The sequence below is a fragment of the Echiichthys vipera genome (genome assembly GCF_963691815.1).
Source record: "Echiichthys vipera genome assembly, chromosome: 21".
In the NCBI taxonomy this organism is placed as follows: domain Eukaryota; kingdom Metazoa; phylum Chordata; class Actinopteri; order Perciformes; family Trachinidae; genus Echiichthys; species Echiichthys vipera.
The window spans coordinates 23,538,475-23,555,896 of NC_139846.1; the positions used below are offsets into that span (position 1 = coordinate 23,538,475).

At 42.2% G+C, this 17,422-nt stretch overlaps 1 protein-coding gene across 1 annotated transcript in view; it reads left to right on the forward strand.

The window, feature by feature from the left end:
• vstm2a (V-set and transmembrane domain containing 2A) overlaps nucleotides 1-17,422 on the forward strand; it is an 83,861-nt gene that overhangs the window by 48,160 nt on the left and 18,279 nt on the right. The window contains exons 3-4 of the mRNA XM_083936610.1: nucleotides 10,291-10,341; nucleotides 13,227-13,563. Coding sequence (XP_083792736.1) covers nucleotides 10,291-10,341; nucleotides 13,227-13,563 — 388 coding nt within the window. The remainder of the gene's footprint in view (nucleotides 1-10,290; nucleotides 10,342-13,226; nucleotides 13,564-17,422) is intronic.

Consider the following 17,422-nt stretch of genomic DNA (forward strand, 5'->3'; position numbering starts at 1 on the left):
ATCAATACACGTCAATTTGTAGGTGCCTTACACGTGCAGTGTTTACTCTATGGCATTGCCTTGAATGTTTGTTGTGATGTATTAATAAGATGCTGTGCTTGCGCGGGATCATAGGAGTCGAATGCTTGAAAGTGAGATACTCTGAATTGAGGAGAGAGCACATCAAATCCAGGGCTATACAGCTCAAAGGATTTTCCATGGAAGATTTCCCACTGACGTTGAGAAGGTAAGAGAAGTTCAGTCTCACAATGGCAGAACAAGTGTAGCAAACCTAAACCTTTACAGATTTAGGAGCAGAACTGGTAAGGTTATCTTTGGTATACGGGTGCTACGACATTGAATAAGCAAAAATGGTGCATGTAAAGCTCAGTTCAGACCAGACATTTGCAACGCAACAAGACCGTTTTAGAGCGTCGCAGGTGAAAGTTGCAGCGGTGTGAACTGACTGTGTGTGTGAGGGGGGGTGAGCGAGCAATACAATAAATAAGGAGAGTGAGCGCTGTGATCCAGAACAAAGGAGTGAATCAGGGAATAAAACTTTATTTTCGCTGTTTTATCTCAACTAGAAATGCAGCTGCAGCAAGTATCTCACTATCTCTGTCCTTGTTTATATTTTATAATGTTACAAATTACACCCAGTAGCTCAGTCCATAGGTGACTCCGCTGGGAACCGGAGGGTCCCCGGTTTGGTTCTGTTTGTGCATGTGTGTATTTCGGGCTTGTGTGTGTGTAACCTGTATAATAATAATTGAATTTCCCTTGCGGATAAATAAAAGTAATTCTTCTTCAGCTACGAAATGAGCCTGAAAAGTCGGAGAATAGAACAGACGTACATAGGTGTTGCTATGGAGAGGCTCCTCTGGTCTCACTGGTCTGAATGGGCCGGTTTCAGGACATTGCAGACCTGAAAGGTGCAAGTAGTTGCAAGTTTCAACTTGTCTCGTTACGAATCTTTAGTAAGAAGTGGAAAATGCTTCATGAAGCTTCATTTGGACATCACTAAGACAAGTCTGATCACTGATAACATGATTGGCCACTGCAGCATAATGTTGGCTTGTGCTTCGCCGCTCACAGCTTGTGACAAAAGGATGGAAGGGGAGTACTTATACCCTTTTTATTAAACACAAGGCAGCCACAGCTTAAAGTTGCTCATAACCAAACACAACAAAACAGATCTGACGGCTGAGTGTTCAAAGGAAGTCTTGCCCGTGCTGCCTGTTTCTGCTCCGGACCTGTTCTTGGTCCCCGTTCTTGAACACGGCCTACTGCCAAGAGACAACAGCCAGGTTACAAACATGCTTACATAGCTGACAGATTGACTGACTGATTACCTGATTCTTTCCAGCATTTACATTTACGTCAAAGAACCAATGCAAATGTACTGTGAGTGGATGCCTTGTATGTGAAAACCGGATTCTGATAACAGTCTTTATTTCTTCAGAAGAGTGTTCTGTATTTTTATTAAAGCAGCTTCTTTTTTTGATGTGCATCAAATCAAATCAAACTACCTTTTTTTATCCCTTACTCTGAGATTCATAGTTTCCTTTTGTAGACGTATTCTTTCACAGCATCAACACCGGTTGAAGTAAGATGAAAAATCAGCACAGATACTCTTTCATTGTTAAACACTATCAATTTGTGATGCTCAATGTGTCAAAGGTTGCCTCATCTACCTCGACTTCGGCTCATGATGTCCCCCATTTCTCATCAACGGGCCATGAACTCATTGCTTTCAATCAAAGTGGGTGTACAGGCATATAATTAGCTCTGAATTGAGAATATTCACTGGTGGGTTACATTTGTCTTATGCAAAACTTATCATCATATTGCTACATCAGATGCTGGTCTATTTTCTGCTGCTGTGGGCGGAGACAGCGTTATCTGGAGCTCTTCTATAATGGATTTCTCCTTTTATCATTACTGAGTATCACTGCAAATGGCGACTCTACAAAGAAAGCCTTGCACTTTGATACTGAGAGGCTTACACCATGACATAGTCTTTTTGATCTTTGAAACATCTTCTATTAAACCCCATTGACGCTGCACTGAACATATCCTTACATTGGCCACATTTTAACGGTTATACGACGTTGGAGCCACCAGCTGATAACAAAATGGACCCAGATGTGCAGGGGGGCACAGCCAAGAGCTGGTAAACTGATTTAGGTACTTTAGATACAGGATGTTCACATCTAAAAATAGCAAGAATGACAGCTGGCCATATCCTGCACAGAGCGTTAACATTTACACGAAACATCAAATATCAGCTAGAAAAACAATGAACCAAAATATCTCAAAGTTAAACACAATAAATTATAATTTCTATGAAGAACACAGGTCAATCATAGTGCATCATAATGTATTTATAATGCTTCATGATTACACTCATAAACACAGGTTTTCTGATGTACTATCAACAGTCATAGAACATTATAGATGTAACTTGGGGATAGTTCAGGGCTTAATTTATTTGTTACAAGGATCACTGTATGTAACCCGACTCCACCAGATGGGAACGGGTACAGATAAAAGGCCCGGTCCATATTCCAACAGAAGGATCCATGAGAATAAAGCGTTAGCGGCGGCACAACATGGTGATAAACAGGTAGCACGCTAAGATTTCCTACCAGATTGTCAGCAATTTTTAATTTTTTTTTGTAACAGTAAATTAATGGAATTACACTGTAAACCAATGTCATAACACTTTCTATGATCACCGCAACTATAGTGCATTATGAGGGCATTCATATTGGATTATAATCAGAATTATACTTCATGACTACATTCACAAACGCTTACGCTTTCTGATGCACTATATCAACATTAAAGCTGTGTCTTGAGTCATGGATGCTCTTGACAAGACTGTTAATATATTATGAAGACCTATACTAACTTACACACCTCAGCAAACAGCTGACCAACATATTATTCTTATCAACGTGTTCTTTTGATATCTTACAAAGTATGATGTTCTTTTGAATGCCATAAAACTGAGACTGGGCTTTGAGCATACACCAAAACTCCAACAACACAATGAATAAAAATGACAACGAGGTCTGCATTTGTGTGTTAGAGAGAGAGAAGGAGAGAGAGAGAGAGAGAGAGAGAGAGAGAGAGAGATGTGTGTTAATGAAACAAGGGCCACAAGCAGTTTAATACTGAATGCATGAAGTCTAACAGTGAGATACGTGTCGGTGACAGATATGGTACTGCTGCAAATTCACAATTAATCTGTAAAAACGCACCTGCTGCTAAGCTCCACAAGCTTCTGACAATAACGGCAACGTTGCCTCCTGAACTGAACTATTTTGTTTTGCAACCAGTTCTGACGGAAAGTCACGCTGCACACAAATCTCCTTTCTCTTTGTCACTTGGATTCAGCTTCATGGAGTTTATGTTGAAAAATCAGCCAAATATGGTGGTTCCAGCTGTAATAGTCCATTCTTCTGTCAGCTGTCAATCGCACATACTGAGCAGTGTTTGTTATCTGTGTTATTTGGCTGATGAAATTCTACCATACCTAAAATCTAATGGTCACTTTTTTAGTAAGGAATTCTTGAGTGTCCTGATAGGCAGCCAATAAAATGCATTGTTATTAGTAGTATTATCCAAAAGCAAAGATGATACAAATTGTTCAATGACAACTTTCTCTAAAATCATCAAGAGTACTGGCAGTGTACTGGCATCAGGTGGCATCCACATTTAAGTGCCTGTGTGACTCTGGTAGAGGGGGCGAGTCTGGGGCACCGAACTTCTCATCTCCCTGCCTGCTGTGTGAGCAGTTATCGTCACATAGCTCTGGTTTCCCCTGGACTCGTGGCCATGCTTGATGTGTTCCCACTTTCATATGGCTGTCTTGTGCCACGGTTCCTACACACCGTCAAAGTTTTATCCACTAACCCCTTCCCTTCATCATTACACTTGACAGGGAAACCAAAATGCTACTTGACAGGGAAGCCAAAATGCTCCCATATGCGGGCGCGTTCAAGCTCCTCCGTTCCTCCACTAGCCATGACCGCGCTGCTCTTAACAAAACAACATGCGCACAATTTTTTTTTGTCATAAATCAATCCTCAGATCACACGTGTGCCTAAACCAAAGATATTGATCCGAACGGATCCCGGATCAATGATGATCCGTTGCACCACTAGCTGATTGTAGTTGTTGTTGATTTTCTTTAAAAAGGCTAAATGTAGTTTTTATAGCTTACTGATTATTGTACAGACGATGAAAGGCCCTGTGAAACAGCAGAGGGAGGAGGTGACATGCAGAAAAGGGCCACAGGTCGGAGTCAAACCTGGTCCTCTAAGGTGAAGACTTAACCTCTGTATTGAGGCGTACGCTCTAGCAGGTGACTAAGTTGCATAGTTAATAGTCTATACACGAAATAAATTGTCTTGATGGCTTATTTGATGAATGTCTTTGCCGAAAAAGACCCTGGGATGATTTTACGCCGGAGTTAAATTTAACATTTAAATCCATATGTCTTGACACTAATTCTGTCATTCATCACATCAGATGCATTCAAGTGAAATATTATTGCCTCCTATCATATTTAAACAACAAAAGAGGTTCTTTAAACATGTATTTCAATACCATACTAAGCCGGCCTCACATTAAGGAAACTGGTGATGATAAGCTTTTCACAGCAGTATATCATGCCACATTCCCTCCGCCACCATGGCTTAAGATTACAGGGTTTAAGATGTCATATGAAGTCCACGGCCTGAATTTAACCTCCTCTGAATGTTTGTGTTTACAAAAAAAAAAGATGAAAGCTGGATGAACTCATTTAAATATCCAGCCTTTTTAATGTGTTTCCATTGGTCGTGCATGTCCGTTATCCGGGGTTAGGCCTCCGACATCCTGTCCCGTCACAATACGAGTTGTACTACAATAACAACAACACGGGGTGGTCTGGTCTATATATCAGTTTGAGCAATTTCTCTCCATGTGACGTTAATTTAGTCGCAGCAACTCAACGGAGGTCTTTGATGCACAATAATTGTGGAGCACATTTTACAACAAGTCAATTTGAGATTTGCATGAAGAATGGCGGCGTGTCATGGTGGAAGGGTTTTGTAATAAAGAGACAAGCGATTGAAATTGAGATACTTGTGAGCGGCCACTGCTTTGGCTCAGAAGGCACTCATGCGATAGAAATGAAATATAAATGGGAAAATAATGGAGGTTTGTTCCGACAGTGTCATTGGAAACTTCTACATCGCCGTCACAGCCTTGGAAGTTACTATTGGGAACATTTGTCACATTTAGATAAGGGAAAAAGCCGTTTTTGACTAGTTGAAACAGTCAAATGCAATAATGACTATTCTCTTTAAAACTATTCTTATCTGTTCTTTTAAATGACACACAGCAGCAACATCTTAGTGGCAGATAAATGGCTTTTACAGCGGATGATAAATGGGATGGATAGATGGATTCTGAATTGATATCGGACATTCATTATGTCACAATTACCTTAATTGCATTTTCACAGGGCTGAGGGACTAATGGGTTCACACTCATGAAATACTGCCTAATCTTTTAGTTTTAGTGCCTGGGAATTCAAAAGAGTCAATTTTGATCAAATACTTTAAAATATTCAAAAGGCAGAGGTGAAACCAGACACAGATTTGTTCTCAATACACGACCAAGGCGAGCATACTCATACTGACCCTGACCCTGAGATACAGCACAGAGATACTGTCCCGAAAACAAAAAAGGATTCACATAGTTGTTCCTTTTACCCTCACCCACTGTTCCCACACACATGTAGTCGTAGCTGTCGGCTCTTTAAAATACAGCTCTGCATGACCTGTCTGTGTCCTGTTACGCAGTGTGTGCAATGTCCACCGGGCACCACTTATACGCGATTAACCTTGAGTCGAGGGATAGTTCTGTTTATGTTGGACTCTTAAAACTCTGCACTTTTGGCCAATTTGCTGGATGTATTTGCGCTCAGTAGCAGCTCCAGTTCCAAAAGTAAATAAATACATCATTAAACATTAAAAAAAATACATACATATGCCCACAGCCACAGTGGTGAAATGGTGTTTCCCAATGATACAAGCTGTCCTCATTCACAGTTTGTACATATACCCATATAATTCCCTGTAATTTGTATGTAATAGGCAAATTTATTACTGTGGAAATGGAAAGGAAATCAGGTGACGTCGTATAAAAGCGCTAAATAAGCATAAGGAGGAGGGTTGCGGTGTTGGAGGGGTCCCAAAACAAGACTTTCAACTTGGGGGCCATGTTTTTGTGTCCCAGTAGTACTAAGTGAATACGCTACCTTTTTTCTTATCTTAGACTCCGTCCACACGGCCTCAACTGGACTATCTGCGTCCACACGAAACCAGTGAAACCAGCTAAAAACGCTGTAGTCCACATATCAGGCCTGGATGTGGCGCTGTAACTACCACAGAAATACACCAACAACGGAGAAGAAGAGACGGGGAGACGCTGTGGAGAATCCAAACACCGGAGAGTTTCTCTCCAAATCTAGAGACTTCCCAAGTGTTAGTGGATACTTTGGTGCTGTTCTGGACTCTGATGCACCGATCACTCTGCAGTTAGTGTCCTCACTGAGCAGAGGGTGCTGCTGGGAGCCCCTTCACTCTGCAGTTAGTGTCCTCACTGAGCAGAGGATGCTGCTGGGAGCCCCTTCCCCGTCCCAAAGCACTCACAGATGGGAACTTTCTCTCTAGATTTAGAGACTTTTTAGACTTTCTTAGCAACCAATTTAGCTTTTTCAGACCATATGACCTTATCCATTCCCAGATTCCAGTTCGGTATACAGACTATGGGTCCATTTAGAGACTTTTCACACCTTCTTAGAACTGGATTTAGAAGCAGAGACTAGAGAGCAGTTTAGCTCCTTATTCAGAGCATCAGGGAAAAGGGAGAAATCTGTGCTGGGCCTCATTCAGTCCCATGGATGTGGCTCAGAGTCCAGTTCAGGAAACAGTCTCTGGGTCCGTCTCTGTCCTCTCACGCAGCAGCACTGTTGTTGTTATGTGATGCCGTGGGGGGGTTAAAGGTCAGAGGTAGGGCGATAACGGTATTATTTAACAAAGTATGCAGTTTCCCCGTCTAGACTCAAATCTTCCCACTCTGGTACCCGGTTTCAAAAATTACTTTTTTCAGGATCCGATAACGCCGGCTGCGTGTGAATGATCGTCCAAACTTTTCAAAAGTTGTGCGGTTACAGGAAAACATCTTTGTGTGGACGGACCCTTAGTTGTATTCGTTGAACCCCCCCTAGATCAAGCTCTTGTTTTAAATAAAAAGGCTCAATGAATGGTACATCAGTGTGTTCTCGACCCTTTGTTGAACACAGAGCATCATCTAGTGCTTCATGAAGCTTCATTTGGACATCACTCATTTTCAGAACAAATATGTGGTTACTGACCCCACTGTTCAATGTGAGTGTTGTGCAGTGTATTTAGGTGCAAAGTTGATGCTCCTTCCTACCTTACGAATAATTAAATCCCTGTTAACGCTACCTGCTGGTGGTTTTTACTTCGCCACTGCTACAACACCTGCATGTGGCAACACGGTATGATAATTACCCTCAGGAAAATATGTTATTATTCAATGTTTAAAAAATGGTCAGCTAGACAGGACATGAATTGGAGCGGCTGGTATTGAAGGCAAATATTTATTTACCCATCCATCATGTGTCTCTCTCACCGTCTTGCCTGCAACATATGGATGGAGACACAGAGGGAGGAGTGGCAGGAACAGACAGCCCTTTGGGAGTTATTAACACACACAGAGAGATGTTTGAATTGATCTATGATTTTTCAGAAGACTGTGAATGCATCTGTCTCCATCACGCCTGTTAATAAATCAAAATGTAACCAGTTGATCTACAGTATGATTTAAGGGTGTGACGATCCGTCTACAACATTGATTGCAGTGGATTAACATTCCTATGATCCAACTGCATCGATAAGTGCTCAGTAAGTTGACCTTTACTGGGGACGTACATCGATTTGTAACCTAAATAATCTTTTGTATCAATAGTAACAATTTGCACATTGTATTCAATCACGACAGACATTATATGGATGTATTTTAGCACTTTTGATAGTAAATAAATATTAGATTAACTCTCCATCAGCGGCTCTCTCAAGGCTGCTGCTCATATGACGTCATCAGCACGCTCCAAGAGCGACAAGCAGCCCACCGTTGAGCAAAGAATAGCAACTATAGAGCGATGGATGGCTGATGGCTGGCAACATAGATGTACGTCAAGACATTTTCAGCCCACGAATGCTTTGGTTTCTTCGAGAAAGGGGGGTAAACTAGATGAATCGCTCGCTGTGTCTAAAGGTTAGATTAAATACCGACTTGGGTTGAACAGTGTAGATATCCAGATGACAGTGTTATCTGTTTTGGAGAGTTCTGAGAGTTGACCAGTAGCTAATTCTCATCCAAATGATGAATAATGTCCCAGGACAATACAAGATTTTCCTGCACATTTGACTTTTTCTCTCATTTTCCATGTGTTTTCCATGACAGGAGACTTTGGTCAACCGTCTTAAAGGTTTTTCAGGACACATGGGAACCCTTGATGTGTTCGATATGTGCAAAAACACATGGAAATAACGTCTTGGAGAGCACATAAAGGCTCAGACTATTTTGTATAGTAACGTTTCAAGTTTGGCACTCTTGATAAAGACCACACTGTGGGTTAAGATGTTCCCAGACAGTACTTTTTATGTTACAGTGGGCTTTCGATCAGTAAGAACAGATCCTTGCAAATTGCAGTAATCAACGGAGCAATGACAACATGATGTGTGTGTGTATGTGAAAGCGTTTGATTAGGCTTTTAATTAAAACAAAGAATTAAAACCATTCATTTGATATGACACTGATTAAATACTGGACACTGGCTGGAAAGTAATAAAGTTCAGCTCTGTTGTAATGAAAAGCTATTTAAATAGCCTTCGTAGGAGCTTATATAACGAAATGTTTGAGAAAAAAACTGTTTTCCACCACCCTCTTTGTCACTGTGACTTTGTTTCCCTGAACGCAGCAGCCACTAAGTGTAGACCAGAATAGAGCATCTCTCACTTTATCCTCCTCAGGTGACAGATATAGACTGCACACCCAGCCCATATAACCACTGCGAAGTTTGTAAAAAAAGAAAAGAAAGGAGGCTGAAATTGATGAGTTGGATCGGCCCGACGCCATGACTTGAGGACAATTAATCCTGCCTCAGCATTAAGAACGTCTCCTTGATACAATGGAGGATGCCAGGCCCGCCTGTGAAGCCGAGATGTAAGAGTCATGCATACATGCAGACAGAGAAAGCTATGGCTCCTAATTCTGCTCATTAATCACCTGTCTGCCGAACGTCCTCCGGAGAGAAGCGGCCGGTTCCTCAGAGGTAATTACAGCACTTGACGGAGCGCTCTCTGCTGCAAATGCTCATAAGTAGCCATCTTATCCCTGATCTTACCACTGCCTCGGCCATGCAGCTCCCATGTCCTCTGGAGAAACTTCCTCCTCCTCCTCTCAAATCTTTTCTGCTGCAGGGCTCTTGCTCCTCTTCAGATTTGTAGACAGCAGACATTTTTTTTTTCCTGGGCATACATCCATTTGGCATCCGATGTGAGATAAATAAATTATAGCCTCTAAAGTCAATGCCCAGTCCGTGATGTCGGCTGTAGGCTTAGTGCTTACCACCGTGCTAGAGTAATGCTGCTGGGGCTCAAATAGGGGCATTGCTACGCTGCTGTTGATTGCTTTGGATATCTTTTACTGTTATAATATTCCAGTCCTTCTCACGCTTTATTATGTGTCATAAGTTTTCATGGACAATATAATGTTCCCTGCAGAGACTGATGGAGGGTTTTGAGGCGTCATTTGTCTCAGGGAGTTGTTAGTTTGTCACCCAGCATCCGGGTCTGAATCGGCTTTTCACCTTGATTCACTGCAGCGTCTGGAAACTGTCTTTAATTTCTCCACAGAACCACTCAAAGATCTAAAAATAAATCATCTTTGCGCATTTATTTTTTAAAGGAAGAACGGTAGCAATGCAATCACTCCTTCTGTCAACCTCATGTTGATGTTGGACTGAAAGATTTATAACCGTCAGTGGAAAGATAATGCCTTTAAAAAGGCACGTAGCTGGTTTTAGCACGTCTGATCCTAGACTTGCATAACGTGCTATATATATATATTGAATGTGTCCTCAGTGCTACACTGCAGCAGACACTACAGCAGGCTACTATCACTCTGCTAATGCTCCCTTTCTCCTTCTCTTGCTCTATCCAGATGGAGATGATACCAGAGCCTGATCCTGATGACGAGGGGACAAAAATAAGTGTAAGTTGAAAACCACGTGTCCCTGATTGCAACCTTTTCAAATGTGTGCCACCATGGCGCAAGCTGGCGATGTTTCATTTCGAGGAAACACAACAGGGGCTGATTTTCCCCCAAATGAAACACCTTCAACGGGAGAAAGAAGCTAATCAGTGAAATCAGTGGCAGTGTATTTTAATACCGTCAGAGTGGTTCTCTTTCTCTGCACATGCCCCGTCGACAGTCCTGCCCCCTTCTTCCTGTCACTTTGAATGTGCATTCTGTGCCCGGGGCAACACACCCAACACTTCCTCCCAATAACCTCACTGGAGTCAAAGCGCCGCATGCAATTTTAAAGTGACAGGTCTGGGATCAAGAGGACCTATAGATTTACTTTATTGCTTACAAACGGTCAACATTTCTATGAGTTATAATAACATTGTGAAGTAATGGCATAGATGGAGGAACATGTGTTTCCTGTCCTGCTTCAATAATTAACTTCATACAATGACAATAAAACAACCCAGACATTGTAAATTTCTGCAAACCACGTTCATCCTTACACGATATGAAACGTATTTGGCACCTTTCAGAGTCTGTGTGAGTCATACTGGGCTTTCAACTGACAAGTTAGCCACATGTTTAAAACTGTGACCATGGAGTTTAACGGCTAACCTGACTCCGCCAGATGGATTGGCTTGGATCTGGGAACTCTGGTTTGGAGATCTTTTGGGAAGGGGCAAAAATACTGGTTGATGATTGGATAAACCATCTGTCTATCACCAACATACGGGCCAAATCAACCAAACAGATCAACGAAGCGTATGGCGTGCTAACAGTGTAGAGGCAAAGCTCAGAAAGTAAACAGCATGTGGGTAAAGGATATTTGCTGTTTGTGTAACGTGAAGTTACAGGAAAAAAGGCCCAATTTCAGGTGCCCAGTCTATATTTCAACAGAAGGATCCAAGAGAACAAAGTGTTAGCGAGCGTCTTTCTCGAAAGCTGCGATCATCTCATCCGTGGAAGCCGCCATGTTGTTTACACAGAACAGTCACTTCTCATTGCATCACACTTTGAGCCTTCTCAAAACCAACGCTGATTGGTTCGATCGCTTGGTCAACCTTCCCCAAATTTTCTCTGCCACATGTTACCGGACTGATCTGCTACTAAAATACAATGGAGATGGCAAGATCAGGATGGTCTTGCGAGGCTATGTAGGATCAAGGGGGTCAGAATGTGACGATTAGGGAACTAGAACGAGATGCAACGGCTCAGGAATATTGATATTCAACATATCTGAGGTATGCAGAAACGTACAATGCCAATGTTTTATTCTGGCAACTGTTAACAATACTGATGGGAGAACGTGGCTTCATGAAGCATTAGTTGTATTTGTTGAGCCCACTAGATGGAGCTTTTAGTTTAAGGAAAGGCTGAATGAATGGTAATTCAGTGTGTTTTCAATCCTTTTTAGAACATAGAGCTCCATCTTGTGGAATGGAAAATTAAGAAAATAGTTCATATAGCTTCGTGATGCCTCATTTGCCTATCAATTGTTAACAGTGACTTTAAGCACAAAACAAGAGGTGTTCATTATTTTCAGCATCTCGTGATAAAGCAAGGAGTGTCTGTGTATGTGTAATTTGGCCAGATGGTGGTGCTACAACAAAGCATTTCAAGCTTTGGCCCTTTACTTTAGAAATGCAAGTCACAGAAACAAACATCTTTTCTTCCTGGACTCTGTCAAGGAACCTCCAAAATAAGGACATCACTGGTGCCAAGCTGGCACTGTTAGGGCCTGTGTCCACATAGTGTTTTTTTATGTGCCAGTGTCCCTTCAACTGTTGTCAATGGGTAGTTTTTCTGAGTGCTCTGCCTTTTTTGTGCAGCCGTCCACGTGCTTCTATTTGAAAATCTCTGAACTTTTTAGAAAAGCGCTGCTGTCATCACTCCACGCTCCTGTTCAGGAAACTATCACAAACGAGACAGAAAAGCCCATTTGTGTGCTGGTTGTGCTTTTATCACCATGCACATTGTAAGCTTGTTGTTGTTAGCTGTTTAGTCACCTAGCAAACAAACACACAGGCAGTGCATCTGAGGACTTGGATGAAGGCAAAGCAAGTTTTTTTATAGCACAGTTCAACAACAAGGTAATTCAAAGTGCTTTACATAAAACATTAAAAGCATTGAGAAGAAACGCATAAAATTACATTTAAATAAAGATAAAACATATATATCAATATGCGGCAGTGGATCAATTCTGCCTACTAGCAACCACTAAAAGACAAGTGGACTTAAAACCACTACAGGACAAGTGGACTAAAAAAACACTTCAATAGAACTGGCACCAACGTCTTGCACCAATACAAAATGCTAATGACTCTTCCTTCTTTTGGAGGTTTCTTCGATTCTTTGGGTCCAGACAAATCTATCCATAAAGCCATTCCCAGATCAATTTTATGCCATTTTAACTGTGCCCACATTCTTCCAGGTTTTTTCACTACTACTCTTACAAATTTCGAGCAATTATTGAAGTTGTACAGAACATATCTGGATATTTTTTTCAATATTTTGCATTGTATTAAGCCATTGCAGGACACAGTGCAAATCAATGAGAAAGACAGCTTAATGGTAAAATTGGGTTTACAAGATCGCTGCATCTCTCTGATTAAGTACTTTAATGTCTGCCAAAAGACATGCATTATCATTTAGCTCTTTTATCTGTAACCAGTTTCTCAGCTGACTTCCCAGAATATTTACTCTATAACGAGACACATAAATTGAAATCACTCTATCAAATTATGTTATAATGAAGCATGTTGTTGAACAAAGTGACATGATGTGTCATAGAACTGCATGGTGTTCGATCATTGTTATGACACTGTGGTCTCTTTTAATCACTCTAACAGACAGTGAAAGTCCAGGGAAACGACATCTCACACAAGCTGCAGATGTCCAGAGTAAGCAAGAATGATGAAGGACTGTACGAGTGCCGGGTGACACGAGCTAACTACGGAGAGATTGTGGAGTACAAAGCCCAAGCCTGGCTGAAGGTCAACGCCACGGCCAGGCCACGACGACCACTGCCCCCTCCCAAGAAAAGCTCCCCACTGCACCTGACAGACAAGAAGCCAAGAAAGTCCAGCTCACCTTTGGGCCAGGACAGCATGAGTTCAGACCAGAGGGTGGCCTCCACTTCCACCTCTCACACATCCTCAGATACAGCTAAACACAACACCGGCTCAGGTAAGGCCCTGAGGGAAGGTTACATAATACAGGGAACAGTGGAACACCAAAAAGACTCAAAGTCAGAGTTTTTACTACCAGCGTAGCGTCTGGTCTGCAACCTTCCTGACGCTTGACACGTTTGTGAGTCACTTCAGAATGCATGTATTCAGCAGTTCAGCAGTGTAAAATGGCCAGCGCCCTTTGAAAGAAGCCCTTTGCCTTTTTTGTGCAGCTGCTCTGAGTGCCAATGGTGGAAAATCCCTGAACTTTGCAGAAAAGTGCTGGTGTAATCGTAGGCTGTTCATGAAACAAAGGCAGGGACGTGCATTTGTGGGAGCAGACCAAACAAACACTGATTGCTGCTGATGAGGTTTTTATAAGCTTGTTGTTAGCTATGTAGCCACTGAGCTAACGTAGATGTGGTCACATTCCCCAGCGCCCTGCCAGCCCCTTTTTGCCAGATGCCTTTGTCCAGGTCGTCGTTATCCCCAAAGAAATTTAAGTCAAAAGAAACTGGACCTGGTTGTTTGTCTTGGAAGACGTTTCACCTCTCATCCAAGAGGCTTCATTAGTTCATGTACGCATCTGACCAGGCTGGGACTGGACCAGGACCAGGACCAGGCTGGGACTGGACCAGGACCAGGACCAGGACCAGGCTGGGACTGGTCCTTTCTGCCAGACAAAAAAACCCTGCTATGTGGACACATGACCTTTCGAACAAAACAGTACAGTTGGTTTAGAGGAACTATCTTGTATAATGATAACTGATAGCCAAGTTACTAAGGGAGTGCAGTCTTGTTTCCTTCAGATGATGATCATAGCCAAAATCATGTCTTCTTTCCATCATCGATTTGGAAAGAGTCTGCTGTTTTATTTCATCTCGTCTGGTGCATTTCTCTTTACTGAGGGGATCAGCTCCAAATCAGCGGCCTGCCTCCAGCACACCCAAAACATTGCTGCTAGGCTCTTTACTAATTTTAGGATGGAGCACATACCAGTCTTTCAAGCGTCTCTGCAGGCTGCTTGTGAGTTTTGAAATTGATTTTTATACTTTACGGTTAATTTTAAGGCGCTACACGGTCAGGCTCCCAGCTATATTTTAGAAATGTTCGTCCTTCATGAGCTTCAGAGATCCTCAGGCAGGCAGGCCTAATCTGGTGCTTCTTAAAATTCACCTTTTCACCGAGGGGATTCTGGCTTCAGGCTCCACAGCTCAGGGACTCCATGCCGGGCTAGCCCAAATCAGTAGAAAGTTGCTATAATTTTTTCTCAATTTAGTTAGATTGAATTTCACTGCTTTCTTCATTTTTATCTCCTTGCTTAAACCTCATCTGTGGGCCATATACCTTTGGATATGACCAGGGGGACTTCTTCAATGCTGCACATTCTGACCGAATTCATGTGATTGCCTGCAGTACGCCTCCATCATAGTTATCTAATACCCAGTCTTTAAAGACATTCAGCAGATTGCAAAGAATATCAATATGACCTTTGTCTTTCATTAAGCACAGTTAGGGTGAAATCCTTCCAAATATGTGTACAGTGTAATTGAGTAATTGAGCAATTGTGTTGTCTTGGCGAATGCAAATCATCAGCAAGAAATGGAAAACATGTGCACCGCGCAATGGAGGATGATTTAACCCTTTTGTTATTGCCGGGGTCAGCTGTGTGTCTTTGACAAACATGAATATATTTCACCTATTAGAGGAATAGGATTGCGGGTACAAGCGGCGGAAATGGGTTTTCTCAGGAGGGGGTCTGGGGTCTCCCTTAGAGAGAGGGGGAGAAGTTCAGCATCCGTGAGGAACTCGGAGTAGAGCCGCTGCTCCTTTGCGTTGAAAGGAGCCAGTTGAGGTGGTTCAGGATCATCTGGTAAGGATGAACCCTGGGCGCCTCCCTAGTGAGGTGTTCCAGGCACGTCCAGCTGGGAGGAGGCCTCGGGGAAGACCCAGGACCAGGTGGAGAGATTAGATCTCCACACTGGCCTGGGAACGCCTCAGGATCCCCCAGTTAGAGCTGGTTAATGTGGCCCGGGAAAGGGAAGTTTGGGGTCCCCTGTTAGAGCTGCTGCCCCAGCGACCCGACCCCGGATAAGCGGATGGAGATGATGATGATGATATTAGAGGAATCTCTTCCTTTATATAATATGCAACCATGACTGGAGAATTCAATAATATTTATCTGGTAAAGCTATCCAACATCCAGAGTTTGACTTTAACTAACACAGTGTTTTGGTAAAGTGCAGTAATTACAAAACATTTTTTGTAATAATTTAATTTACATGGGAAAAAAAGCTCCATGGGTTAATAATGCTATTGTAACAACAGAAATGTGCGCAAATTAAAGGAGATGGATGAATAGCCATTTTTGCTAATGACTAAGATAAGCAATCTTGAATATGTCTAATTTTAATTAAAACCGGTCACCACCAGCAACCAAAATGAGTCTATGCTTGTTTGGTACAAATTGTTAGATCAATTGATTGATAAGAAAACTCATCTATGGTGAACAACGAGCTGTTATTTAAAAAATATATATAAAGAATTGTTTAGACATGGTTAACAAATATAGCAGCAAAGGCAAAAGATAGACTTTGGATCGCTTCTCTGCCTTTTGGCCAAGATCAAGTGTAGTAAAAGACAGAGTTCCCATATTGACGCGCAATGAATTATATTATTATACAGCATCTCTGCTTTAAAGAATATAAGGAGCAGTCGATCTAGTGAATGTCTGTAACAACCGTAGCAGTTGTGCATGAAGATCATCATGCTACATTTCAAACATGATGTTCTTAAACACATCGTCCCAACACATGAATCCTGCTTAAAGTGACGTCACCGAGTAAAATAAGAGCTAACCATATTTTTAAAGACAGAATTTTGCTCGGTTTAATACAAAACGCAAATTAATTTAACCATAATACCTGTAACCTAAGAATAATTTGGCATCTAAATCACTTTTATATTTGTCGTTTTACATATTATATCATTAAAGCTCAATTTAACACCAGTTCAGGGGCCTAACTTCTCACAGTTACAGTTATACAGTTATTTATACTCACACTACCTGGGCCTCGGAGAATGCTTCTTGCTGCCTATACGTCATCACGCCGTAACACGTCACACGCATTGATGACGTCATGGCGATGCGTGGCTTTGTTTCCAGATCTTTCCGTAGACCTCAGAGTTTTTGTGCGTCTTGTCGACTGTTTTTGAATCTTTTCATCGACCAAATCTGCAGTAAACACTCCACCTCCGCATCACACCAACGTGAACCTTTCGCCGCCATTGTTTTAAATGTCCGCGCATGGTCCCTCCTTCTCTTTTCTATGTCCCAACAGGCGCACAGGAAATGACCTCAGAACCGCCGTAGGCCTCGTGCCCATACACGTGCGCAAGCTCGTGCTCGTACATGTGCAAACCTGCTTTACAAAAGCGTGCCGCTCCTAGACATGGTACGGTTGCACTCACACTGGTCAAACGAACTAGGCTTTACCGGTAAAACCTGTTTGGGCACGGTACGGATGGACAGTGTGAGTGCGCCCTGAATTACCATTCATTGAGCTATTTTCTTTAAAAACCAAGTGCTCCATTTAGTGGACTCAAAACATCCTACTAACGCCCCGTTGACTTACATGGCGAAAAAATGGCGTCTGTAAAAACAAAGGTGTTTTTACGAGTATCAGAACCCCCGCAAGGTTATTCGTTTCACTATCATAATGATCAATTCAGTCCGATAACAGTTGGAAAGTCTATAAGAGCCACATAATGAAATAATTTATTCCCCATTCAAATCAGCCGGAGCGCTAACCTGGACGTAGTCGGCCTGACCTGCAGAAGTCCAGTGTGTCTGCTCTATGAGCCACACAATGCAGAGG